We start from the raw sequence: 25,345 nt of genomic DNA on the forward strand, positions 1-25,345 counted from the left end.
AGAAAGGAAAGCATTACAGGGATGAAAATATTGGTCCTGAAAAGACAGGCCTGGTCTACGCTGCCACTTAAGTCAATTTATATTGCTCAGGGGTGTGGAAAAAATCACCTCAGTGTCTACACTATGCCTTGTCACCACGAGATGCTTTCCCACTGACTTAGTTTCCACCTCTCAGGGAGGTAGAGTACTGAAGTCAACAGGAGAGCGCTCTGCCATCAACCTACTGCATTTGCCCCACACCTGCTAAACTGACACTGCTGCATTGATTGCAGTGACGCTGATTTAGCATGTCAGTGTAGACAAGGTCTAAAACTCATTTGTTTATCCCCCGACACGGTTGTATTTGGAGAGTACAGTAGATGGAACTGAAATGTCTTGATTCTCTTTGGTGATAAAGTGAAGCAGATGCTTAATATTAGGCATCCGTTCAAACCACCTACACACGCACACACCCAGTCAAGTAATAGGCAAAAATGTCAGGGTTTTTTTTTACATTTCCATTTGTAACTTTTTTGTACAATGAAATACTTTTGTTCTTGCACTTGAGTTGTAACTGACTTTTCCCCCCTCCTCCTCCTGTATTTAGAATATATTTTTAACCAAAGATGGAACAATACAACTGGGAGACTTTGGAATAGCTAGAGTTCTTAACAGGTAACACTCATTCATTGCTGCTCTATATACATTAATATGAGTAGATCGATCTAGCAAAAATGGATGCTACATGACTATGTAACTTTTTTAAGTTCGTTAACGTTCATCTTTAATTTTCTTTTTTTATTCTAGTACTGTAGAGCTGGCTCGCACTTGCATAGGAACACCGTACTATTTGTCACCTGAAATCTGTCGGAACAAACCTTACAACAATAAAAGGTACTGTAAAACATTTTACTTAATAATTGACTTTTTTCATTCTGATTTATTTTGTTTAGAAATGTAGAGCTATTCCGTCCATGCAATAGTAAAGAGTTCAGTCTTGATCTCCAGCATGCTGTGCACTTTACTAGATGGGTTGGAAAAATTTATTGAGTGAATGCGCAAGCACAATAACTGACTTCATTAAACATATGAGGGTCTGTGCTGTAGCTCACTGCTAATTACCAGATTGGGTCCAATGTAGTGCTATCTTATTCCGTAGAGACCATTTTCTCATACCACCACTGTTAGAAGCAATAGCTGGTCCCATCTTCTCCAACCTCTTCTTGTGAGCATTAGCCAGACTCTTTCTGTTGGAATCTATGCCAATCCAAAGCTTCTTAGGCAGGTATGGAGGTGGAGGAACTTTATCTATTAATCCTGATTGTCTTTTGAGAGGAGCAATATGATTGAGTTTCTTCCCTCCCTCCTCCTCCCTCCCACTCACCCCCCACCCTGTAGAATACTCCCACCATGACAACTGGGACTTAGTTCTGATCAGCTATGTGCACCAGCTTCACTCCAGGCTGAGATATAACCAGTCATGTCCCAGCCAGACTGCCATCCACAAGAAGTGAGGACAGGGTTAATAGTACTAAAACTGTCTAAATAACTGAAATTAAAAAAAAAAAAGAAAAGAAAAGTCCACAACACTTCAAAAATATTTAAAAACTTTAGAAATTTCCAATTGTGTAGGACATAAAATCTTCAGTACTTGCATCTCTTAAAAAAAGATTTCTCCCACCATTCACTTATCTGATTTAGATAAATTGGATATCAAGGTGATAAGTGTGGTATTGATTCCCACATAAAGAGAGTCTGGAGCTGAAATAGCTGGTGCTGTCTTTGTTTGGAAGAGACATCTTTGTTTTTAAAATAGATAGGAAGCTAGTACATCTTGCAAAATTCACAAATGCTTAATTTCTGTCTCTTGGTTTCAAGAACATACTGCTAGAGCAGTGATACTAAGACCTCAGTGGTTCAGGAGCCAAATTTGGGATCAACATTACCCACAAAAGAGCCATGGTAGCGTGGATTTGTTGTTTTATTTACTACAGTACTATTCATATTTAAACAGCATGACAAGGGAAATATTTAGTTTTATTTATATAATATATGTACATATTCTCACAGCAAAAAAGTTAATAACTTAGTGCAGATTGATAACTTGATTGGTTAATAACATAGTAAAAACATTCTAATTTGGTTAATAATTAAATCACACAATGGTTTTTATATTTTGTGCTGCAAAGAGTCTCAAGAGATGCATTAGAGAGCCACTTGTGGCTCACACACCACAGTCTGAGGATCACTGTTTTAGATAATTTGGCATTTTTGGAGTAAAAACTAATTTTTCAGGTCTGTTCTCTTTGTTTAGTGACATATGGGCTCTTGGTTGTGTCTCTATGAAATGTGCACACTTAAGCATGCAGTAAGTAAACTTTAAAATATTTTGGGATTATTACTCTGTTTTACAAACGCACCTCTTTCATTATTTTGTCCATTGCCAAATTTTAGACTGATATATTGTATTTGAGCTGATGCAGGGCTTTTCATGGTATGTGCCTGCTTTTGGAAATTAAATTTACTATTGTAACCATCTCCGCCCACATTGCTGCTGATGTTTGTTGTTCTCACTTTTTTTGTTTGACTCCTGTCCTGCACATCTGTGTAGTATATTTAGCAACACATTTTTTTACCCTTCCTTTCAGTAAACTATGTTCTTCTTCGAGTGATTGTTCACATCCATTACACATTAAGTGTGCGTGCGCCGTGTGTACAGACGTCGAAAACTTTTCCCCTTAGCAACTCCCGTCGGAGCGGCAGGGGAGCCCTGCCAGAGTGGCACCTCATGCTGGTACATATATACCCCTGCTGACCCGATCCTCCTTCACTTCCTTCTTACCGTCCATGGTGGCGTGGGAACAGCTCACCATCTCTTGCTTGCGAGTGTCCCTTAGCATAGTTATCAGTAGTTAGTAGTTAGCACTTCTTAATAATAGATAGTTAAGCTTTCTTTGTTTAGGTGTTGGAAGTTGTCTCCAGCACCAGCACTGGGCGGCAGGGCATGCCGCAGGCCCAAGGCTTTAAGGCTTGTGCCATGTACCGCAAACCTGTGCTAATTAGTGACCCCCCACGACTCATGTCTTCATTGCCGGGGGGAATCACATCAGACAGAACGCTGCAAGATCTGTAAGGCAGCCAAGGACTAAGAAAGAAAGAGACTTTCACCTCATGCAGCTACTCATGGAGGCTGTTGCTGCAACCTGTGGCCTCAGGCCATCTGGCCTCGGCGCCGACGTCCTCAGTGTAGAGTGCCCTGGCGTAAGTTCGCGATCCGGCACCGGTAGGGCACTGCACGCATGCTGCGCCGAGGCAGCAAGAAAAACCCCAGCACCGTTCGACCTCTCCGGCACAGTGGAAGGGCCAGCCTACAAAGCCGAAGGCGCTCCCCACATAAGAAGCCGGCACTGCCCAAGCAAACAAGCGCTCAAAGGGAAGCACTGCCCCAGGACATGCTCCAGCTCTGGTGGCTCTGGCGCCAAAGAGTCCATTGGGCCCCAGGCTAAGCCACCTTGAGCGCGGAGGAAAGGCTGGAGGAGCCTCTAGAACAGTCCTCCACACTGACATGTTTGAGGCGGCAAAGGACCTCATCCAGTTGTTGGCAGCAAGCCCCCTCCTTGCCAAAGAGAAGCCTCTGGCACTGTGTCCTAGAGTGTCATCAAGAGGCAAGCCGGCAATGGTGCGCCAATCAAGGTCACCAACCCGGCACCGCTCCCAGCCTTGGTCCCGGTCGAGCTCGGCCACTGCAGATTCATAGTTGCCCCTGACCTGGCTGGGAATCTGCCCTCGAGTCCCGCTAGCATATGGCACTGGCCCCACCAGGGCACCACTCCCCAGCGCCACTGCTGGGCTGGCTCCGAGGCAACACAAGATCGAAAGTCCCCAGGCCGAGCGGAAGCCAATGATCCTGGTACCGGTCCTGGTTGGCAAGGAGCCATTCTACGGCACTGCCTTGGCCTTCCAGGTCGGCGTCCTCGAAATCTGAGGTGGCCTCAGACCGCTCGAGCTATTCCCGCAGGGCACCAGCAAGCAGGGACCCCCAAAAACCAATGGGGCGTGCCAGGGCAGTGGGCCTTTAGGACACCATGGGGCTATCACCAACAGCAGAAGCCCTCCTCCAGAGCCTGCGAGATCTGGCTATCGGTGCATAGGTCTTAATCCCCACACAGACACCCCTCGAATGCCCAAGGAGGCCATGGTATCCAGGCCACCAGGTGCTTCTCCGGAACAAGAGAGCGGAAGCGGCACCAAGCCCAGTGCTGTCCCGGAGGCAGTCTGCAGGCAGGACCAGAGGAGCTTCCAGCATGCAAGGAAGGACAAGAAGGGCTGGAAGATGAGATGCAGAAGGCCCTCACCTTTTCATCATCCCCAGATGAAGCTGTGGCGGGCACCGCCGGTGTCGGGGCCTCCTCCGATTGACCACAGAGCGCACCAGGTGCTGCTCCGCAGGGTTGTCCAGAACTTGGGCCTACAAGTGGAGGAAGCAGTAGAGCAGGAGGATCCTGTGGTGGACATCTTAAGCCCCGAGGGCCCCTCCAGAATTGCATTCCGCTCAGAAAGATGATGCAGTCCAACTACAAGATGGTCTGGCAAACCCCAGCCTCTAGTGCGTCAACAGCAAAAAGCATAGAGCAGAAGTACTTTGCCCTTCCAAGGGATACGACTTTCTCTTTGTCACCCGGCCCCCTGTTCGCCGGTCGTCTCAGTGGTCAATGAACGGGGAACAACATGATCAGCAACCCCCGACTCCTAAGGCCAAGGAGTCTAAATATCTAGACCCATTTGGCAGGAAGGCCTATTCTTCTGGGGCCTCCAGCTGAGGATCACGAACAAGCAGGCATCCTGAACAGACACAGTTTTAAATCCTGGACAGCAGTTTCCAAATTTAAAGACTACTTGCCCCAGGGCTCTCAGCCTGAGTGTTGTGGCCCTCTGTGGTATGAAGGGACAGGTGGTAGCCAAGACCCTCTCTGCAGGCCTCTGTTCACTCGGTGGATGCAGCAGCCAGAACAATCACCTCAGAAGTGGTGATGAGACGCCCGGCATGGCTGCAGGCTTCAGGCCTTCCGCCAGAGGTCCAGAATACCTTCAGGACCTCCCCTTCGAAGGGTTGTCTGGTCTCTTTTCGGGCCAAATGGATGCCAGGCTGCATAGCCTCAAAAACTCTCGGGCAACCCTCAAGTTGTTGGGAATGCACACCCTGTGGCTCAGAGAAAGCCTTTCAAGCCCCAGCCGCCTTAGCAAAGATGATACCAGCCCCGACGTAGGCAGGAGCTGTATCATAGGAGAGGCAGAGGACAACAGACGGAGGCAGAACGACACGTCTAGCCAGGGCCAGGGCCAGGCAAGCTGCAACCTGGCAACAAGGAAGGGTTTTGAAGGTGTGCTTGAGGACAGCGTACCAAGCCAGTTACCGGATCTTTCCCTGTGTTTGATGAACTGCTTGCCCGCTTCTGCCATGCGTGGTCCCCTATAACATCGGACCATTGGTCTTACACACTGTACAAGTGGGATACATGCGTCAGTTCTCCTCCTTCGCTCCCTCCTACCCCCCTTCCACCTCGGTCTTCAGGGACCCATCTCACAAGCAACTCCTTATGCAGGAGGTACAGACGTCCCTCTAGGCGGGGGCAGTGGAAGAGGTCTCTCGGGATCTAAGGGGAAAGGGCTTTATTCCTGTTATTTCCTTATTCCCAAAGCAAAGGAGGGTCTTCGACCCATTTTAGACCTGCACGGACTCAACAAATTCTTGTCAAGGTCTGCTTCCACATTGTTTTCCCTAGGCACTATATTCCGTCCCTGGATCCGGGGGATTGGTACGCTGCCCTCGACATGAAGATGCCTACTTTCACATCGCTATTCATCCCAGCTCACCGACAGTTCCTGTGGTTCACCATAAACCAGGCACCATGACCAGTTTATCGTCCTACCCTTTGGCCTGGCGGCAGTCATCCCCCCACCCCCACTTCATGAAATGTATGTCAGTAGTGGCAGCCTTTCTATGAAAAAGGAGAATTCGAGTATACCTGTACCTAGACAACTGGATTCTCGTGGGTTGGTCCGAGGAGAAAGTCCATTCTCATGTGGCAGTGGCATTGGACCTAGTCCGCAGGCTAGGCCTTCTAGTCAGCATGCCCAAGTCCTCCTTGATACCTATGCAAAGGCTGGAGTTCATTGGGGCAGTCCTGGATTTGGTACAGGCATGAGCGAGCCTCCCAGAATCCAGATTTCTGGACATCCTGTGTGCCATAGACTCAATGCTGAGGTTCCCCGCAACCACGGCCAGATGCTGCCTGCAGCTCCTATGACACATGGTGACGTGCACCCACGTATTCAAACACGCTCGACTATGGCTCAGGACTTTACCATTGTGGTTAGCCTAGTCATATCATCCAGGCAGAGACCCCTTAGACATCTGTGGTGACAGTCCCCTGCCCAGGTGTTGGATTTTCCTGTGCTAGTGATCAACCAGTAGGTAGTTTGCAAAGGGATCCCTTTCGCTGCACCGCAACCTACGCTGACGCTGGTAACGGATGCGTCATACCTTGGCTGGGAGCGCACTTAGAGGACTTAGGGACGCAAGGCTTGTGGTCCAAGGACGAAAAGTTGCTCCACATCAATGTGAAGGCGCTCACGGCGGTTCGCGTAGCCTGTCAAACTTCTCATGCTGCTTTAGAAGATCACAGCATGACAGTTTCTGACAGACAACACTACCGCTATGTTTCTACATAAACAAACAGGGCAGAGCCCGATCTCTCCCCTCTGTCGAGAGGCCCTTCTCCTATGGGCTTTTTCTATAGCCGCCTCAGTACACCTCATAGCATCATACTCCTGGAGGAGCAGAACGAGCTGGCAGGCCACGCTCAACAGGTCGTCCCATATGCACAAATGATCGATGAGACCGGAGTCTTGAAATCGATCTTCCAGGAAGTGGGGTTTTCCACAAATGGACCTCTTTGCCACCATGGACAACAGTCAATGCCCTTAGTTCTACTCTTTACAAAACCACTGTCTGGGCTCCGTCACAGATGCCTTGTGCGATCCCTTGGAGCGAGAGCCTGAAGTATGCCTTTTCACTGCCTCCCGCTCATCCACAGAGTTCTCCTCAAAGTTCGCAGTAAACAAGGCTGGTAGTGATTCTCATCTCCCAGCTTGGCCCCGCCAGCATTGGTTTACGACTTTTGCTGGCGCTGTCAATAGCCGACCCGATTGCCCTTCCCTGCATCAAGATCTCATCATGCAGGTTCTGCTCCATCGAACCTGCAGTCTCTGCATCTCATGGCTTGGAAACTTCTATGGTTTGACGCGATGAAGAGCCAGTGCTCTCTTTAGATGCGACAAATTCTCCTCGGCAGTAGGAAACCTTGCTAAGTGGAAGAGGTTCTCCTGTTGGTGTGAACCAAAGCATATACAGCCATTCGGCCTCCGTTCCGGGTATCCCTGGAATACCTGCTGCACCTTAAACATCAAGGTCTCGCCCCCCTTCTCAATAGCGTATATTCTGGCTGCCCTTTTGGCGATTTCTACCTGGGGGAGGTTGGGGCTTTCTGTGTTTCCAACCCCATGGTAGCCCAGTTTCTGAAAGGGCTGGAGAGGGTGTTTCCCTACTCACGCCCTCTGGTCTCGCCCTGGAACTTAACTGGTCCTGACCAAGCTCATGGGGACCCCCTTTTTGAGCCCCTAGCCTCTAGCTTTCTGGAAGGTGTGTTGTTTGGTGGCCATTATGTCCGCAAGGAGGGTGTCCAAGTTGAGGACCCTCACGTCAGAGCCCCCTTGTATGTTTTTTTATTTTTTTTTTTTTTTTTATAAGTACAGTGTACCTACACACCCTAAATTTCTCCCTAAAGTAGTCTCGCAATTTTTTATGAGACAGGGTCATTTGTTTGCCAGTAGTGTTTCCCCAACCCACACCAGGACCAAGTTACCGTAGTCTGTATACTCTGGATGTCAGAATGCCAGGGCCCTACAATCTGGAGTGAACTAGACCTTTCTGCAAGTCAGCAACAGTTTTTTTCGTCACCATTGCGGAGAGAATGACAGGACTCCCTGTTTCGGTGCAGCGAATATCGTCATGGATTGTGGATTGCATCCAGCACATGCATGAACTCGCCAAGGTGCTGGCCCCTGGCGACCGCAGCTCACTCGACTAGGGCTCAAGTGTCCTCAGCAGCTTTCCTGGCACAGGTTCCACTCCAGGAGATCTGTAAAGTAGCCACGGGTTGTCGATGCACATGTTCACAGCCCACTACGCAGTCCATCACCAGGCAGAGAGGACACCGGCGGCTGGCAGGGCTGTGCTTCAGTCATGTTCCATGACTCCAACCCTCTTCCTATGGCTAGCTTGTGAGTCACCTAATGTGTAATGGACATGAACAATCACTCGAAGAAAAAACCGGTTACCTACCTTTCGTAACTGTTGTTCTTCGAGATGTGTTCTTCTCACGTCGCATTACCACTTCCCAACCCTCCTCCCCCTTTGTTGGAGTCTCCGGCACGAAGAACGAAGGGGGGTCAGGTCGGCTGGGGTATATATGCACCAACATGAGGCCCCACTCTAGCGGGGCTCCCATGCACTCCCGGTGGGAGTCGCTAAGGGAAAAGTTTCCAACATCTGTGCATTTGGCGCATGCACACCTAATGTGTAATGGATGTGAACAACACATCTGAAGAAAACAGTTACGAAAGGTTAGTAAACGTTTTTTCTTCGAGTGATTGTTCACTTTTACATTTACTTAGTATTGGTGAATTCAGTCTGTATGTTTGGTACAGTAGTATTAGTGAGCTTCCTTTGTAGCATGCAGTAATGATAAAAAGGACAGGAACGTGTTTTTGTTTTCTAGATTTTTTTTTTTTTTAAATATTATACCTTACTGCTCTTTCGAGGCTTTGAGAGTATCTTTTTGCAGACTATCCTTTTCCTGTTAGTGTATATTGCTCTCCTTCTTTACCTTCCCATTCCACCTCACCCCTTTTTTTTTAGATAAAATTGAAATTAGTATGTTTGATTTTGTTAGAGTATTGTCATTAAAAAATCACACTTCTGTCGAAACTGTTTATCTAAAATTACTGTAACAGAAAGCGAATAGAGGAAAAATATTGTTCAGTTAGCTTGTGTAATCCATCACTGTTTCCCATATCAGGTCAGTCAGTTTTCCCTGTTTAGTGGGTCACTGACATGACAACAGTGGGGAGAGACACATTTTTAAAAATAGGAAAACATAATTGTAAATGACAATTTGGAAAGGGGCTTCAGAGGCCAATGTGGTACTGGAAAGTATTTACTGTATATACTCCTTCAAAGCTGAATTTTTTTTTAGTAAAAAAAGGGAAGCATCAGAGAGGGGTTTGGCTTACGAATGGGTTGTAGAGAGGGAGAGGTGGGACACCAGCCCCTCCCCACAAAAGAGGGAGCAAGGAGAGGCAGCATAGCCAGCAAAGCCAGAAGGGAAGAGGCAGGGCAGAGTCTCTCCGCTCTGGCCATGCTGCTCTATCCCCAGCCTCTGAAGCAGCTGCAGCTCCAGGGCTGGCAGGTTGCAGCCGTGGCCTCAGCCCTGGCCCCCAGAGCAGGCATGTGGCTATGCCGCCCGGCCAAAGACGCTCTATGCCAGGCCAGAGACATCCTCCCTGGCCCTCCCTGGATAAGGTGGGAGGGATTGGATAGGGGGAGTAGGGGTCCTGAGCTAGGGGTGGTGTCATGTGGGGGGGTTGGTCACAGGGGTGGTACTTCCCTGACCCCAGCTTCTCCTCAACCTCCCCTCCCCCAAAAAAAATTCCCCACCAGTTGCGTCCCAGCCCGTCAGGGTAAGCAACGGCACGCTGGAACACTTTTGGTTTACTTAGTTTACCCTGTGCCTGCTGACGCTCGAGGTAAACAAACCTCTTGGCCCACCAGTGGCTTATCCTGATGGCCCAGGAGCCAAAGTTTGCTGACCTCTGAATATCAGGGTATTTTTATGAATGGATCATGAAAAAAATCCTTCTTATTTATCCTCTTGGGGGTGGGGGGGGTCAGCTTATAAATGAACGGCTTGTGATCTAGTATATACAGTATACATAATTTAATAGACTGGATTTCAAGTGATGTCCCTTTCTAACAGTTGTTCATTCATAATTTGCTTCCAAAACCTGGGGTCTAATCAGTATTTTGTTGATTAGAGTGAATTCCAAGAGAGGTGCCAGAGTACCTAGCAGCTCATGTGAAATCTAAACACTTCTCAGGATTTGGAACACAGACCTTTTATTATTCTTTCGTTCCTAGAGTTTTCATAAGAGGATTGCCAATCTTGTGAAGACTAAAAGGAAGGAGGCTAGCAAAGAATATGCATTTACTCCAAACATTGTTGTGCATTACCATTGACTTGTTGCCCAGCTCTGGGAACAATTTTTTATGGTTAACTGTAGGTACAGAGCTAGCAAAAAGCACAAAATACTTTTAGAAATCTAAAAATTAGTCATCTTATTTAGTGTAGCAGAGTGTATAATATTCAAGTATTTAGCGTTAGATTACTCAATACAGAGCAGATTTGACATCTAAAAGACCTTTTGATAATGGCCCTTGAAATATTTGAAGAGAAGTACCATAATTTTTTTATTTTGATATGTTTATGTAAATTAGTCATTTGTGGCTGTGCCAGTATGACAGTATACATATTAATGTATGCTAATTTCTCTCTGGTAATTTACAGTTTGAAGCTGGTAACATGAAAAACTTGGTACTGAAGATAATTTCTGGATCTTTTACTCCTGTTTCTCTGCATTATTCCTACGATTTACGTAATCTGCTGCACAATTATTTAAAAGGAATCCTAGGGATAGACCATCAGTCAACTCCATATTGGAGAAATCTTTATAGCCAAACGAGTGGAAAATTTCTTACACCACAGGTATGGAAATTATTTTCAAATAGCTTAATAATTCTGCCCCTTTTATTTATTGTGCAGTATGCAGCCATGTGCACTTTTTAGTATATTAAGATGCAAATTTAGAATGTAAGATACTCATGAGAAATTACTTTCAGAAATACAATAGAAATTAAAGAACTTGTATCTATTTTGTGGAAAAATAGTTACTACTATATTAGGAAATAGTCACACTATACCAATAAAATAAACTACCAACAAATTTAATTTCCAAGATGTTGAAGTATTGTTTCTATTCCTGAATTTAAGTGCATCATGTCCTGTGTGAATGTACAGTTAAACTTGTAGTTAGTCTTTGATTTATTTTAACATTTGGCTATCTATAACATGGGACTGACAATGAATTCAGTAGCCTACTAGTAGAATTTCCTTAATACTTTTTTTTTCTTAAATTGCAAGCCGTTCCAAATGAACTCCTGTGTGACTATTTAAGAGTTAACCAGGTTTTTGGAGGGGAGAGTAGGTTGTGTTGGAGTGTTTTTTGTTTTTTGTTTTTAAAGCAACCCGGAATGTTTAAATGGACATAGGCGTAAGTCTAGGAAATGATTCAACATGTCTAGCCCATGTGAAATTCCATGATTGGTTCACGTGATAGTATTATATTAAAATACACAATATAAAGATTAACAAGAATAGCAGATGGCAAACATACTGATTTTTGTTTATTTATATACTTTTGGGACATGTGTAATCCAACTTGTATATAAATTGAAATTCCAAATGAACTTAAACTTGCATTCTTACAGGGAGTTAAAAAATTCGGCATGGAATACCTTTAGAGGTAAAACAGGGAATAGATCCCCATTGGGAGCGAATATGTAAATAGTTTTTTAAAGAACTGTTTAGGGGCTTAACCATCCAATGTTAACACTGTCGTAAGGGTTACCCTGTTTGTTCCTGTGATCGACTTTGCTTCCTGAAGCCCGCATAGGTTTTAGAATTTTCAATGGGGTCTGAATAACCCGGAGTTATTAGCAGTAATTTACTGTATTCTAAGGCAGTATTTCCTCCTGGGTCAGTGAGGGGACTGGATGATGGGACTTTTTCAATGAAAGTTGTGCAAATCAATTGAAGGGATGTCAAATTTAAAAAAAAAATCTGAAAAACTTGTAACAACGCTAGTAATTAGTAATATCTAAAGATCTGCATGGTATAATTTTCTCAATTTGTAAGTGTATTTGTGCATTTGACAGAACCTTTGCATAATCAGTTTTGCTGTTTTCCCCATGTATAGGTCGGGTTTTTCCCCTTCTTGAAAAGACAAGACCTGTATAAACAACAAGGAAGCAGACAGGTGCACATAATGTTTTTAAAGAAATAATAATTAAATTCCTTCCATTTAAAAGTACAGAACCTCAGAGTTACAACACCTCAGGAATGGAACTAGTTGGTAACTCTGAACAAAACATTATGGTTTGTTCTTTCAAAGCTACAACTGAATATGACTTAATACAGCTTTGAACTTGGCTATGCAGTTCGTTTAACACAGTACTATACTGTATTTATGGGTTGTTTTTCCTTTTTGTCTCTTGCGGCTGCCTGATTCCATTCCACAGTATATAATGTTAGGCATGTATGTAAGTTTTAACAGAGTTAAGACCAAAGTTTGCAATGAAGTTGAATTACAGCCTTTACTTTCACGTGCATTCCCTATGTTTTTTTTCCTAAGAAAGCTGTGTGTGTGTGTGTGTGTGTTATTTTCTCCATTTATGTAAGGAAAGTGAAAGACTTTTGAAACACTTGAATCTTTTGCAGGTGCATCGCATAAAAATTGTATAGTAAAACAACTTTGCCTTTTGTTTAGCTTATTGCAGACGAATTCAGTCACAAAGTGTTCCACAAGTTTGATGCCCCTGTTGCACCAGGTAAATATGCACTAGTGCTCTACAGTTCGCTTCACTTGCAGTAGGATAGATTGTGTTCATATATGGAATTTATTTGACCTGATATCAAAAACAACCTGGAAATAACTTTGATTTATTTATATTTTAGGAAAGCATGTATGTGTAAACCTACATATTTAAACTAAAAATAAGCCTCTAACTTTTAAAGTTACGTTTTACTCTTGCCACGTTACTTTCAAAAGTAAGGAGATGGCTAATATTGAACATCATCATGGATTAATCAGCATTTCTGCTGCATAGGTTCTCTCCTTATTCATAACAAATTGGGTAATACTTTACACTTGTGAATTTTGGAGGTGGTCCATGTTGTTGCTGGAGTCTCTGATCCCTTTCAACTCAGGGCACCAGAGTTTCTGCCTCAGGCAGAACAATGTGATGGTTCAATTTCTCCCAACTGCTTTTTGTCTTACAACTTCAATTTTTATTTGTTTTTATGCAATAGTGACTTGACTTCATCTTGCAGCTCCCCTCTCACTGTCTTCAGATGAGAGGGAATCACTGCAGCATGAAGGTCTAAACCTCTAGTTTCTCTGGTACAACACTGTTACAGAACAACGTAGGGACTCTCCCCTTCCATGGGCCTGGTGGCCCTCCGTGGGTTTTAGCTGGACCTTTTCCCTATGAAAGAGCCTTCACACAGTATACCCTTAATCTATATTATGTAGCAATTAATGAACAGAATACATGAATTCTGATGCTCATTGCTCCCCATAAAACAGACTTCTCCCAATGGCCAGGTTAGGATTGGATCGTCTATGGTTCCAGTTTCTGCACAATATGGTCATGCAGAGTCTCAGACTGTAGCAGCTTCGATCTTAGACTGCATCTCAGAGTTAGGGTCCAACAAACTTCTGACTCTCATTATATAGTTAAAATGGAAGTTGCTCTTCGAGGAGTGCCTTCTGGATGCTCTACTTCAGGTGACTCTGCATCCCTGTAATCAGAGAATTTCAGTAGCAGTGTCTGGTTGGTTCGCACATGCACTCGGCGCCATCTTGTGCCGTCTCTGGCTGTTACATAGCACTGCTGAGACCAACCCTCACTCAGTTCCTTCTCTACTGCCCTTGTCTTGAGATTGAGCAATGGCAGTGCCTCTGCGTTCACCTTTATTTTAAGAATTAGTCTAGATTAGGAGTAAGTGGAGGTCAAAGTTCCTCTGAGGCAATGAAAATCATGTTTCAGGCAAAGAAGAATCTGCTCTCTTTCAAGGCAGTCCACATTAAAAAAAGAGGTTAAATCATGCTTCACAGCCCCAGAAGGCCGAGCTTTGTGTGCATGATAAACAGCCAAGGATCCTCTGCAGCATCTGCAGGAAGATAAGACTTCTTGATTGGAGACTCCTTCATTTGCACCTGGTCCATCTATGATTAACAGCTTGGGCCTTAAAAGTGAAGTGTAGTTCAGCAGGGACTCTTGTTCTCATTAATATACTTTGGTAATGAGACAGAACTCAACCAGAAATTTCATTCATTGAGCCGGTCTAATGTGTTTTCCTTTGAAAAGGAACAGTAAGCGCTTTGGGGCATAAACTGTCTGTTAAGTTTGTACAGTGCTCAACACAGTGGCCCTGGCCTGTAATTACTACTATTACTACTACTACTTAATAACAATCAAGTTTCTGGTGAGCTATAGTAGTTTCTCCAGGATGGTTGATTGGAGTCATACAACCAGTCACCCTAAAAAACCAAATACCCAGACCTAGCAGCTTTTTATACAGGTATATTGGACTCCCCATCTTCATATCAATCAGATATCCAAACTCATCAGATGAGTCAGATTAGGAAAGCCAGGTGCAGATGTATGTAGTCACCATTATCTCCAAAAGACAGGGTTGGAATTAGTTTCTTTATCTATGTATTAACACTGTAGTTATCATGATTATAAGGTGGTTATTTTTCTAGCCAGGAACCTTTCTGCACAAATTCTGCACACAATTATTGAGAATAGTTCTCCCATCATTTGGTTCAATCTTAAGTACTCCTTGGGAAGGTTACACAAATGGTCATTCCCTAGAGCTTAAGATATTTCAGTAAGCACACCACGTTTGTATCCTATTCAAACTGTTACATCAAAATGCCAGTGGCTTAAGCTTTCAAAGTTGCTGTGGGCAAAGATGTTAAAATGCTGCACTAGTTTGTATGTCAGGTATCTCGGTGATCATTCATTGAGGGAATTAAGGGACCTTCCACGTGTTTCTAATGGTGTTGTGGAAAGAGACTCATCCAAGGAAGACTTGCAAAGTAGGTGTCCGCTTCTCTGTGGAAGGTATCACTTGGTAGTAAGGTGCTACAGAGTTCCTAAGTAATTTCTTAAATTATGAGACCTTTGCTTTATATGGGGACAACTTCTATTTCTCATTATTCTATTGTACTAATTTAAAATTTTGTTCTTCCTTCCCTTCTAACTTGATTTGAGTGGAGAAGCTGTTTACCAGAATGAGAACTTTTGAACATGATGATATTCATTCTGTTAGTAGTCTCTGTCCTCGTTTTAGCCCACCTTAATAATTTGATAAGTGACAGGAATACAAATGATAGGAATTTCATAGATGAGAAGCATTACCCATTTGCTATGAATGAGAAGAGAAACTGCAAGTAAGAAATTTCTTTCTGAAATTTATATAGCTCGAAATTTCTAAACTTGGTAGAGTTTAAGAGGCACTTTTGAGTCTGAGAGATCTAGATAAGATCATCTCTTTTCCTCCAAACACATAGTTTAAGAGAGCTGTGTTTGCTGTGTTTGATAGGAAAAAGAGATGATCTTATCTAGATCTCTTCAGACTCAACGTGTTTACAAACAAGACTTTTATACAGCTGTTGCACATAAATGTGAAATAAGTTATATCTCAACCAAAGCATATTTGCCTGTTTGCAAAATAGACGTGTTCTAAAATATATTCTGGTATTGGTCCTGCATGCAAGCCCAACTACACCTTTACCCTGATAGAACGCGACCCCATATATCATGAATTCGGATACAACGTGGTACAGCAGCGGGGAGCCCTGGGCCCTTTAAGCGCCTGCCCGAGCCCTGCTGCCAGAGCTCCAGCGGTGATTTAAAGGGACCAGGGCTCCCCGCAGTAGTGGAGCACCAGGTCCTTTAAATCACGGCCAGGGAAGCTGGTCTAGTCTGGCACAGCTGTACCAGACCGATGTGGATATAATGTGGTTCTCACCTATCAGGCGGTGAGATCTTTTGGCTCCCAAGGGACTGTGTTATATTGGGGTAGAGGTGTGGATATAGAGACCACTGTGAGTATCCTTTGGGCTTCATACAATGCATCTGCTTTATTCAAACAAATTGCTGGAGGGGGAGAGAGGAAGACTTTTTGAAGACACTACTGTAGCACATTTGTGTCCTAGGCCGGGTGTCTCGGGTATTTGAAATTCTCTTGCTCTGATTCTGGGGGAGAGGAGATGATTTTACTTTTCGGAGGGGAAGTATCTCAATGGGAAGAAGATGCTATATTGTTAGTTGTCTAACGAAAGTGGGAAGTCTTGCAGTGAAGTTGTGCCCCTTTCTCAAATGAATACTCTGAATGTGTCGAGACTTTTGTCTTGATAACAGGTCAGGTCACTTGAGACAGAGCAATGCAACAATATCCAAAGAAGACCAGCTATGTAACTTTAACTATGAGACAAACAATCACACTCCTTCTTTTTGTTTTTTTAGTAAAAAGACCATCTCAAGGACAAATTTGGGCTTCAGCTGTGCCAGCTCAGAAAATTACTAAACCTGCTGCAAATATGGAGTGCCTTTAATGATCAAGAAATCTGGTGATGCATCTAAAAAATTTCATGAGAGGAAACCATTAGCTAATTTAGACAGGTGAGGGCACAGGAGTGGTAATAATGAAGGTACATAATTCCAGAGTTTGTTTTCATTAACTAATTTGATTTACCTTACTTAAACTACTTAAAATACTAGTTACTAATATCATATTATAGTTGCTTTTCATTTACATCTGTTGTATTGACACACATCTACACAGGAAATAGTTTGCATTTGGTAAACCAACTATATGCTTGGTTTTATTTCTTATTATTTTGTAAGAAGATGTTGCAGAACTTGGGAGCATACTATCAGTTTGTTTGGTTTGGAATGCTACTTAAGTTGGCTGCAGCTTGAATGGTTTCAGTAACCTCGTTTTGTGGCAGTCTTAGGAATACAGCAACTTACAAGTGAAGTTTGCAGAGCCCCTTGAATTATTTTTAATAGTCACTATTCAGAGTATTATCTATTCCTCTATTTCTTCATCTGTAAAATGGGGATAATGAAACTGACCTCCTTTTGTAAGGCCCTTTGAGATCTATTGATGAAAAGCACTATATAAGAGCTTGGTGGTATTACTTCTTAGATATTTTTCTGGTTAATCCATTTGATGTTCAGATCTATTTCTTTCTATAGTAAGTTACTTGTTCCATATCAGCACTTTTTTCAAACTTAAACATACGGTGGGATCAGTACATAAGAACATAAGAATGGCCTTACTTGGTCAGATCAACGGTCCATCTAGCCCAGTATCCTGTCTTCTGACAATGGCCAGTGCCAGGTGCCCCAGAGGGAATGAACAGAAACATCAAGTAATCCATTTTCTGTCCTCATTCCCAGCTTCTGGCAAACATATGCACATCTAAGCAAATTGTCTGTGTTAATACACAATACGTGCTCCATAATGTACTGGCCTCTTCAGAGGATGCAGAAGTTGAACTAGACTGAGGAGGAAGGTACTTCTAAATGAGTGGATCCTCTTCTAAAGCAACTGCATTTGTATGGGGGTGTAACAAAATCCTGGCAAAACAAATAAGGAAGCTAGTAGGCTTTCCTTTGAACCGATGATTATGTAAAAGGTTCCATATGTTTTGAAGGGGCTACCACTGGACTCTGAACAAACCAAATTCTGTGTTTGAAATTTGAATGGCATTTGTGCTCTTAATGGATTTTAAAAGTAGGGAGGATTAAAATGTTGTTTTGAGAAGAAAAATTGGCAATATGGTGTGGAGTGGGGCCAGAGTGATACAGATATATCTGGCAAAGCCATGCTGTTGAAGACTCAACCTATTCAAGTTTCACTTTAAAATAAAACTAAAGTAAAACACTACACTGTGTATACAAAAGTTAAGAAATTCAAAGCGGTGGGTGCCTGCAGCAAGTGGAACTTACTATATTGTTCTGCTTCTTTCAGTGATGACTGTGACCTTGTATAAAGTGACAGGGCTAAGTATATGTTTTAAATATCTGCTTGCCTGAACAGAGGGAGCAAGGGGACAAGATTGTACCAGAAAACCATGACACATTTTCAACAAACAGAAGAGTAAATGTCTCTAACTATAGTAGAATCTCAGAGTACGAACACCTCGGTAATGGAGAGTGTTCTTAATTCTGAAATGTTTGTAACGAGCAAAATGTTATGGTGGTTCTTTCAAAAGTTGACAACTGAACATGACTTCATACAGATTGAAACTTTGCTATGCAGAAGAAAATGGTTGCTTTTTAACCATCTTAATTTAATGAAACAAGCACAGAAAGTTTCCTTACCGTGTCAAATCTTTTTTAAACTTTTTTTTTTAATAGTGTAAACAATACCATACTGTATTTGTGTTTTACTTTTTTTTTGTGTTTCTACTGCTGCCTGATTGCGTACTTCTTCGAGTGATTTGCTCATGTGTATTCCACAATAGGTGGTGTGTGCTTGTCACGTGCACTGGTGCCAGAAGTGTTTTCCCTAGAAGTACTCATATGGGGAGCACCCTCCTTAGCAGCCCCTGGAGTGGTGTCTCCATGGTGCAAGTGTACGGGACACTGCATGCTCCCCCCACCCTCAGTTTATTCTTGCCCCAGTGAAGGTTGCTTTGGAACTGCTCTGCTCCAGCTTGCCTGCAGCTTCCCTCCAGAACTCCTGTTATTCAGTGTACTAGTACCCGTAGTTGAAGTAGTTAGATTAGTTCAGTTTAGTGCGCCCAGGCCAGTGCATGCCCAGGCCTGAGGTTTTAAGTCATGTGACACTTGTAAGTGGCCAGTCCAGTGAGGTGATCTGCATGTGGACTGTTTACGCTGTTTGGCTGAAACCCATCTCAGCGATCACTGCAAGATTTGCAGGTCTTTCAAGCCTCGGAACGAGAGAGAGATGAGAGAGAGAGAGACATTCAGATCGGGGCTATCCTGATGGAATTGGTGTTGAAGGCTAAGAAGAGGCCTTCTCCGCTGCAGCACTGGAGCAAAATCTGGGGAGAGGCTAGACCCATGTTGGGTAGTCCTCAGTCCCCATTGGCCTCTAGGCCTCCGAATCAGGTCCAGCGGCCTAGCCCGGCCCATTCGGAGCAGGCTTCCCAGGATTTCTGGATGCCCTTCATGCAGGAGGCCCTGCAAGTGACCCGTGACATTATGCCCATGCCTGTACCAGGAGCACTGCCAAAGCTGGCTCTGTGGCCCGGAGGCAAGCCACCACTGGGATCTCCGCAGTTTCCCCTGGCTTGGTATCGGTCGCGGTTGGGGGAATGTTCCTGATACTGTTGGCTGCTCAGCGACATTCCTGGGCGTAGTCCATGCCTGTCACCGTCGACCCTGACAAGGTTGTCTGGCTGGATTCTGCCTGACAGGGCTTCAGGCACCATCCTGCCTCAAGGAGCGGGCCCTCTTGAGACCGAGACAGATGAAACCAAAGGTCTTGGTCTCTGAGGAACTACCATAGCCAGTCGCGACACGAACCTTGACGCCATTTCTGTTCGTCATTTCACTCCAGGACCCTGCTGTGGTACTGCTCCCGCAGTCTCGGGCGTTGATCGCCATCCTGGATCTGCCCGCTGGAGCCGATTGTGGAGCAGTTTCTACCAGTGGTACTGTTCATCCACTTCGGGATCTCAGTCTCGTGGTCAGCACCGTTCCCGCCACCACCACTTCTCCCAGTCCAGGGACAGCGGCAGGTCATATGCCAGCCCAGCCGCCCTTCATAGTCGTCGATTGATGGGACTGGCCAGTCAGGCTGAACAGCCTGCTCTCCCAGTGCCACAGCACATGCAGTGGCACTGGACTCCGTGGCTGGCACTGTGATACCAATGGGCCCCATGGCCCCTGACGCAGTCCACAGTGGGGGCTTGGTGGCCAGAAACTCGGAATGGCTGTTGGCCCCCCTTTCTTAGTCTTGGAGAAAGGAGTAGGTGTAATGTGCATCTTCGGAGCTGTGCTTGGAGGGTGACCAAGTGGTGGGTCCTCCAGTAGCGGTGGATGCACAAAGTACTGCGGCCACCTCCTCACTCTCCCCTGATGATGTGATTACAGCCCTCCCTCACCTCTGTTCCGTAGAACTACTCTAAAGCCCACCAGGAACTATTGAAAAGGGTGACATCAAGCCTCAACCTTCAGGCCGAGGAGGTGGAGGAGCCCTCGGACTCTTTCTTCAACATCCTATCCATGTCGGTACTGGACAGGGTGGCCCTTCCACTCCACGAAGGGGTGGGAAAAATTTCAGATGTCTTGTGGCAAACCCCGCTTCCTTTCCCCTCATCTCTAAGAGGGCGGAATGTAAGTACTTTGTGCCCACCAAGGGGCATGAATATCTGTAGACCTGCCCTGCCCTCAACTCTCCCTGGTGGTCGAGTTGTTAAACCAAAGAGAGTAGCAGGTCAACCAACCCCTACTCCAAAAAATAAAGATTCAAAGAGGCTGGACTTATTTGGGAAAAAAATTTATTCGTCCTCAAGTTGCCGGTTACTGGTGGCAAACCATCAGGCTCTCCTGGGTTGGTGTGAGTTCAATCTGTGGGGCACTCTGCCCAAATTCAAGAACTCCCTCCAGGAGCATGACAGGAAGGAATTCAAGGCTCTGGTGGAGGAGGCTACAGTGGCTGTCAGGGCAGCCTTGCAGGCAGCGTCGGATGTGGCGTATATGTCTGCACGGTCCATGGCCTCTGCAGTGTCCATGAGGAGGGCATTATGGCTCCTGCACCTCACTGGACAGCCCAGACAGCAGAAGTCCTTGCAGGCAAGGCCCTGTTTGTGGGACAGATGGACGTGAAGCTGCACAGCCTGAAAGATTCCCGCACTATGCTTAAGGCACTGGACCTCTATGTTCCAGCTCTGGCTAAACCTAGTTTAAGCTGCAGCAGGCTCCCACCCAGACCACCCATTCTAAACATGAGCCCCCTTATAAAATGTCTCAAGACTATAAAAAATGCCCACAGAGGCAGTCCCGGTCTGCCCTCCAGCCTAGGTCCTCCAGGGGCAAACAGGCAAGAAAACCGCAGTTTTAACGGGATCCACGCCAGGGATCCACCAGCAATACAGCTTCCCTTCTCCAACCAGTTGTGTGCTTTTTCTACTGGAGTGGTCGCGGCTGACTTGGGACCGTTGGGTCCTCAACACCCTCTCCCAGTGCTACACCCTCCAGTTTACCTTTACCCTGCCCAACCACCCTCTGCCCCCGTCCCTCCTGAGGGACCCTTCTCACGAGGCCCTGCTCAAGCAGGAGGTGGGGCGGCTCCTTGGTTTAGGATTGGTGGAAGTGGTGCCAGCAGAGTTCAAAGGCAAGGGCTACTCCTGCTGTTTCCTTATCCTGAAGGCCAAAGGGGGGCTCAGGCCCATCTTGGACCTGCGAGGCCTGAACCAGTACATGGTAAAGCTGAAGTTTTGCGTGGTCTCTCTGGCCTCCATCATCCCCTCCCTAGATCCCAGGGACTGGTACGCCACCCTCGATCTGCAGGACACATGCTTCCACATTCATATATTTGAGGGGCACAGGTGCTTCCTCCATTTCATGGTTGGGCAGGAGCACTACCAATTTATGGTCCTCCCATTTGGCCTGTCCACTGCTCCCAGGGTATTCACAAAGTATTCACAAAGTGCACGTCTGTGGTGGCGGCCTACCTCAGACTGGTTGATCAAGGACAGCTTCCAGTCTCAGGTGCGCGATCACGTGGTGCTCCTCCTCTCCACGTGCACCACCCTGAGCCTGTTAAACTCTATGCATTGTACCGGGACTATCAGTGCAGTCCTGGATGCAACATCAGCTAGGGCCTCCCTCCCACCAAACATATTCCAGTCTTTGAAAGGACTCATCGACACAGTCACAAGGTTTGCCATGACGACAGGCAGAGTGTGTCTCCAGCTCCTGGGTTACATGTCGACGTGCATGTATGTGGTTTGCCATACCAGACTCAGGATGAGGCCCCTCCAGCTTTGATTGGCCTTGATGTTCTCCCAGGCCAGGGACAGGATGGACAAGGTCCTTAAGGTGGCTGAGCCAGTGCTCGCCTCCCTACAATGATGATCCTCCCCGGGAAACATGCTCCACAGGGTCCCGTTCAGGGGCAAGCCCCCGTCAGTGGAGCTGGTCTCCGATGCATTGGTCCAGGGGTAGGGAGCCCATGTGGGGGACATTCAGACCTAAGGTCTGTGGTCCCCAGAGGACCTTGCCCTGCATATAAACGTCAAGGAACTCAGGGCGATCCGACTGGCGTGCATGGCCTTCTGCTTGCACCTGAAGGGCAGAGTGGTCAGGGTGCTCACGGACAACATGGCCTCGATGTTTTACATCAACAGGCAATGTGGGGCCCGCTCTTCTGCTTTCTGCCAGGAAGCCCTCAGGCTGTGGGACTTCTGTATAGCCCATGACTTTTGCCTACCACCTACTGGGCGCCCGGAACTCATGGGCAAATTGCCTGAGCTGAGACTTTTCCTCTCAGCACGAGTGGTCTCTACACCCAGAGGTGGTGCACAGTCTTTTCCAAGAGTAGGGAATTCCCCAGGTGGACCTGTTTGCAACTCAGCAGAACCACTGATCTTCTCAGTTCTCCTCCAGAGGGGGCGCTATATCCGATGCCTTCTTACTATCCTGGTCAGGCCAGCTTCTCTATGCCTTCCCCCTGTTTCGGTTGATCAGCAAGGTCTTAGAAAAGATCAAGATGGACAGGGCCAGGGTCCTCCCAGTTGCCCCAGCATGGCCCAGGCAACATTGGTACAGGACCTTCACAAGCCTGATGGTTGCCCCGCCGTGGCTATGGCTGTTGCCGTCCCGCTTGGACCTGCTCTCCCAGGACTAGGGCTGCCTCCTCTACCCCAGTTTAGCAGCACTCCACCTCATGACATGGCTGCTCAGTTGTTAGGTGGGAGGAAAGGATGTGCTCGGAAAGGGCTCAGTGCATCCTCTTGGAAAGCAGGCAACCCCCCACGCGCCGGGCCTACTTGGCAAAGTGGTCTTGGTTTTCCCAGTGGGCGGCTGAGCGGGGCGTTTCCTCTGTGGCTCTCCCAATCCAACTAGTTTTGGACTACCTCCTTCACCTTAGAGCCCAAGGCCTGGCGCACTTGTCCATCAAGGTGCACTTGTTGGCCATATTGGCCTCCAACCTGCCGGTTCAGGGGCATGCAGTATTCTCCCATGCTATGACTGGCTGATTCCTTAAAAGGTTGGATCATCTCTTCCTGTACGTTAGGCCCCCATTCCTGCAGTGGGACCTGAACTTGATGCTGGCCTGGTTGACGGTTTCCCCCCTTAAGCCATTGGCTACTTGCTCCTGGTGGCACCTGTCATAAACAGATAGCTAAGGGTTAATGTCTCTTTCACCTGAAGCACCTGACCAGAGGACCAATCAGGAAACCGGATTTTTTCAACTTTGGGTGGAGGGAATTTTGTGTCTGGGGTCTTTGTTTTCTGGCTGCTTGCTTTCTCTGAGCTTTGGAGGAGTAGTTTCTACTTTCTAGTCTTCTGTTTCTAAGTGTAAGGACAAAGAGATCAGATAGTAAGCTATATGGTTTCTTTTCTTTGGTATTTGCATGAATATAAGTGCTGGAGTGCTTTGATTTGTATTCTTTTTGAATAAGGCTGTTTATTCAATATTCTTTTAAGCAATTGACCCTGTATTCGTCATCTTAATACAGAGAGACCATTTGTAATTTTTCTTTCTTTTTTTATATAAAGCTTTCTTTTAAGACCTGTTGGAGTTTTTCTTTACTTCAGGGAAATTGAGTCTGTACTCACCAGGGAATTGGTGGGAGGAAGAAATCAGGGGAGATCGGTGTGTGTTGAATTGGCTAGCCTGATTTTGCATTCCTTCTGGGGGAATAGGAAAGTTCTTTTGTTTCCAGGATTGGGAACAGAGAGGGGGAGTCACTCTGTGTAGTTTCACAGAGCTTGTGTCTGGGTATCTCTCCAGGAGCACCTGGAGGGGGGAAGGGAAAAAGGATTATTTCCCTTTGTTGTGAGACTCAAGGGATTTGGGTCTTGGGGTCCCCAGGGAAGGGTTTTCAGGGGGACCAGAGTGCCCCAAAACACTCTAATTTTTTGGGTGGTGGCAGCAAGTACCAGGTCCAAGCTGGTGACTAAGCTTGGAGGTTTTCATGCTAACCCCCATATTTTGGACGCTAAGGTCCAAATCTGGGAATAAGGTTATGATAGCACCTCTCGTGGAAGGTAGTCTTCCTGGTAGTGATCATGTCAGCTAGACAGGTCTCGGAACTCAGGGCCCTGACCTCCGAGCCTCTATACACGGTGTTCTATAAAGATAAGGTCCAGCTCTACCCACATCCTTCGTTCCTCCTGAAGGTGGTCTCCACCTACCACATGAGTCAGGATGTTTTCCTGCCGGTCCTGTGCCCCAAGCCACGTGAGTTCAGCGAGGAGCGCCGCCTTCACACGCTGGATGTGAAACAGGCTCTGGCCTTTTACCTGGACTGGACTAGGAAGTCTTTGTAGCTGTTCATTGCTTTGGCCAAACCCATGAGGGATCAGCCAATCTCCACTCAGCGGCTCTCCAACTGGATCACGTCGTGCATCCATAACTGTTATGATCTAGCGGGAATCCCTCTGCCCTCAATTGTGAGGCCACAATCGACAAGGGTGCAAGCCTCATCAGCTGCCCTTTTAGCCTATGTCCCCATTTAGGACATTTGCAGGGCTGCCACATGGTCTTCAGTTCACACATTCACCTCGCAGTATGCGTTCATCTCTGAGATCAGGAAGGACGCTGGGTTCGGCAGGGCTGTGCTCCGTCCTGACAATTTGTGAACTCCTACCCACCTCCAACCGATATAGCTTGGAATCACCCTATTGTGGAATACACATGAGCAATCACTCGAAGAAGAAAAGACAGCTACCTTTTCCGTAACTGGTGTTCTTCAAGATGTGTTGCTCATGTCTGTTCCACATCCAGCCCTCCTTCCCCTCTGTTGGAGTTGTTTGGCAAGAAGAAACTGAGGATGGGGTGAGTGCACAGCGTCCCTTTTACTGTACCATGGAGACACCACTCCAGGGGTCGCTGGGGTGCTCCCCTACGGGTACTGCTAGAGGAAGAACTTCCAGCACTGGTGCATGTGGCAAGCACGCACAACTATTTTGGAATGCACGTGAGTAATACATCTTGAACACCAGTTACAGGAAAGGTAACTGTCTTTTCCGGTTCCAAAGCAGGTGTGTGGTTGACTAGTCAGTTTGTAACTCTGGTGTTTGTCACTCCGAAGTTCTACTGTACATAAATACCAGTTAGCAATGTTATTACATAAGAATAAAGTATTAACTATAGTTTGAACAAAATCTGTAGTTGTAAATTTTGAG

General features: G+C 46.0%; 1 protein-coding gene across 1 annotated transcript in view; it reads left to right on the top strand.

Moving 5' to 3' along the window:
• The window catches only part of NEK1 (NIMA related kinase 1), a 126,753-nt gene that overhangs the window by 20,973 nt on the left and 80,435 nt on the right, over nucleotides 1-25,345 (top strand). Inside the window, 11 exon segments of the mRNA XM_030563916.1 lie at nucleotides 587-654; nucleotides 787-873; nucleotides 2,294-2,313; nucleotides 2,316-2,347; nucleotides 10,665-10,761; nucleotides 10,764-10,821; nucleotides 10,823-10,862; nucleotides 12,703-12,763; nucleotides 16,475-16,540; nucleotides 16,543-16,630; nucleotides 24,238-24,241. Coding sequence (XP_030419776.1) covers nucleotides 587-654; nucleotides 787-873; nucleotides 2,294-2,313; nucleotides 2,316-2,347; nucleotides 10,665-10,761; nucleotides 10,764-10,821; nucleotides 10,823-10,862; nucleotides 12,703-12,763; nucleotides 16,475-16,540; nucleotides 16,543-16,630; nucleotides 24,238-24,241 — 621 coding nt within the window.

Source organism: Gopherus evgoodei, chromosome 5, assembly GCF_007399415.2.
Source record: "Gopherus evgoodei ecotype Sinaloan lineage chromosome 5, rGopEvg1_v1.p, whole genome shotgun sequence".
Taxonomy (NCBI): domain Eukaryota; kingdom Metazoa; phylum Chordata; order Testudines; family Testudinidae; genus Gopherus; species Gopherus evgoodei.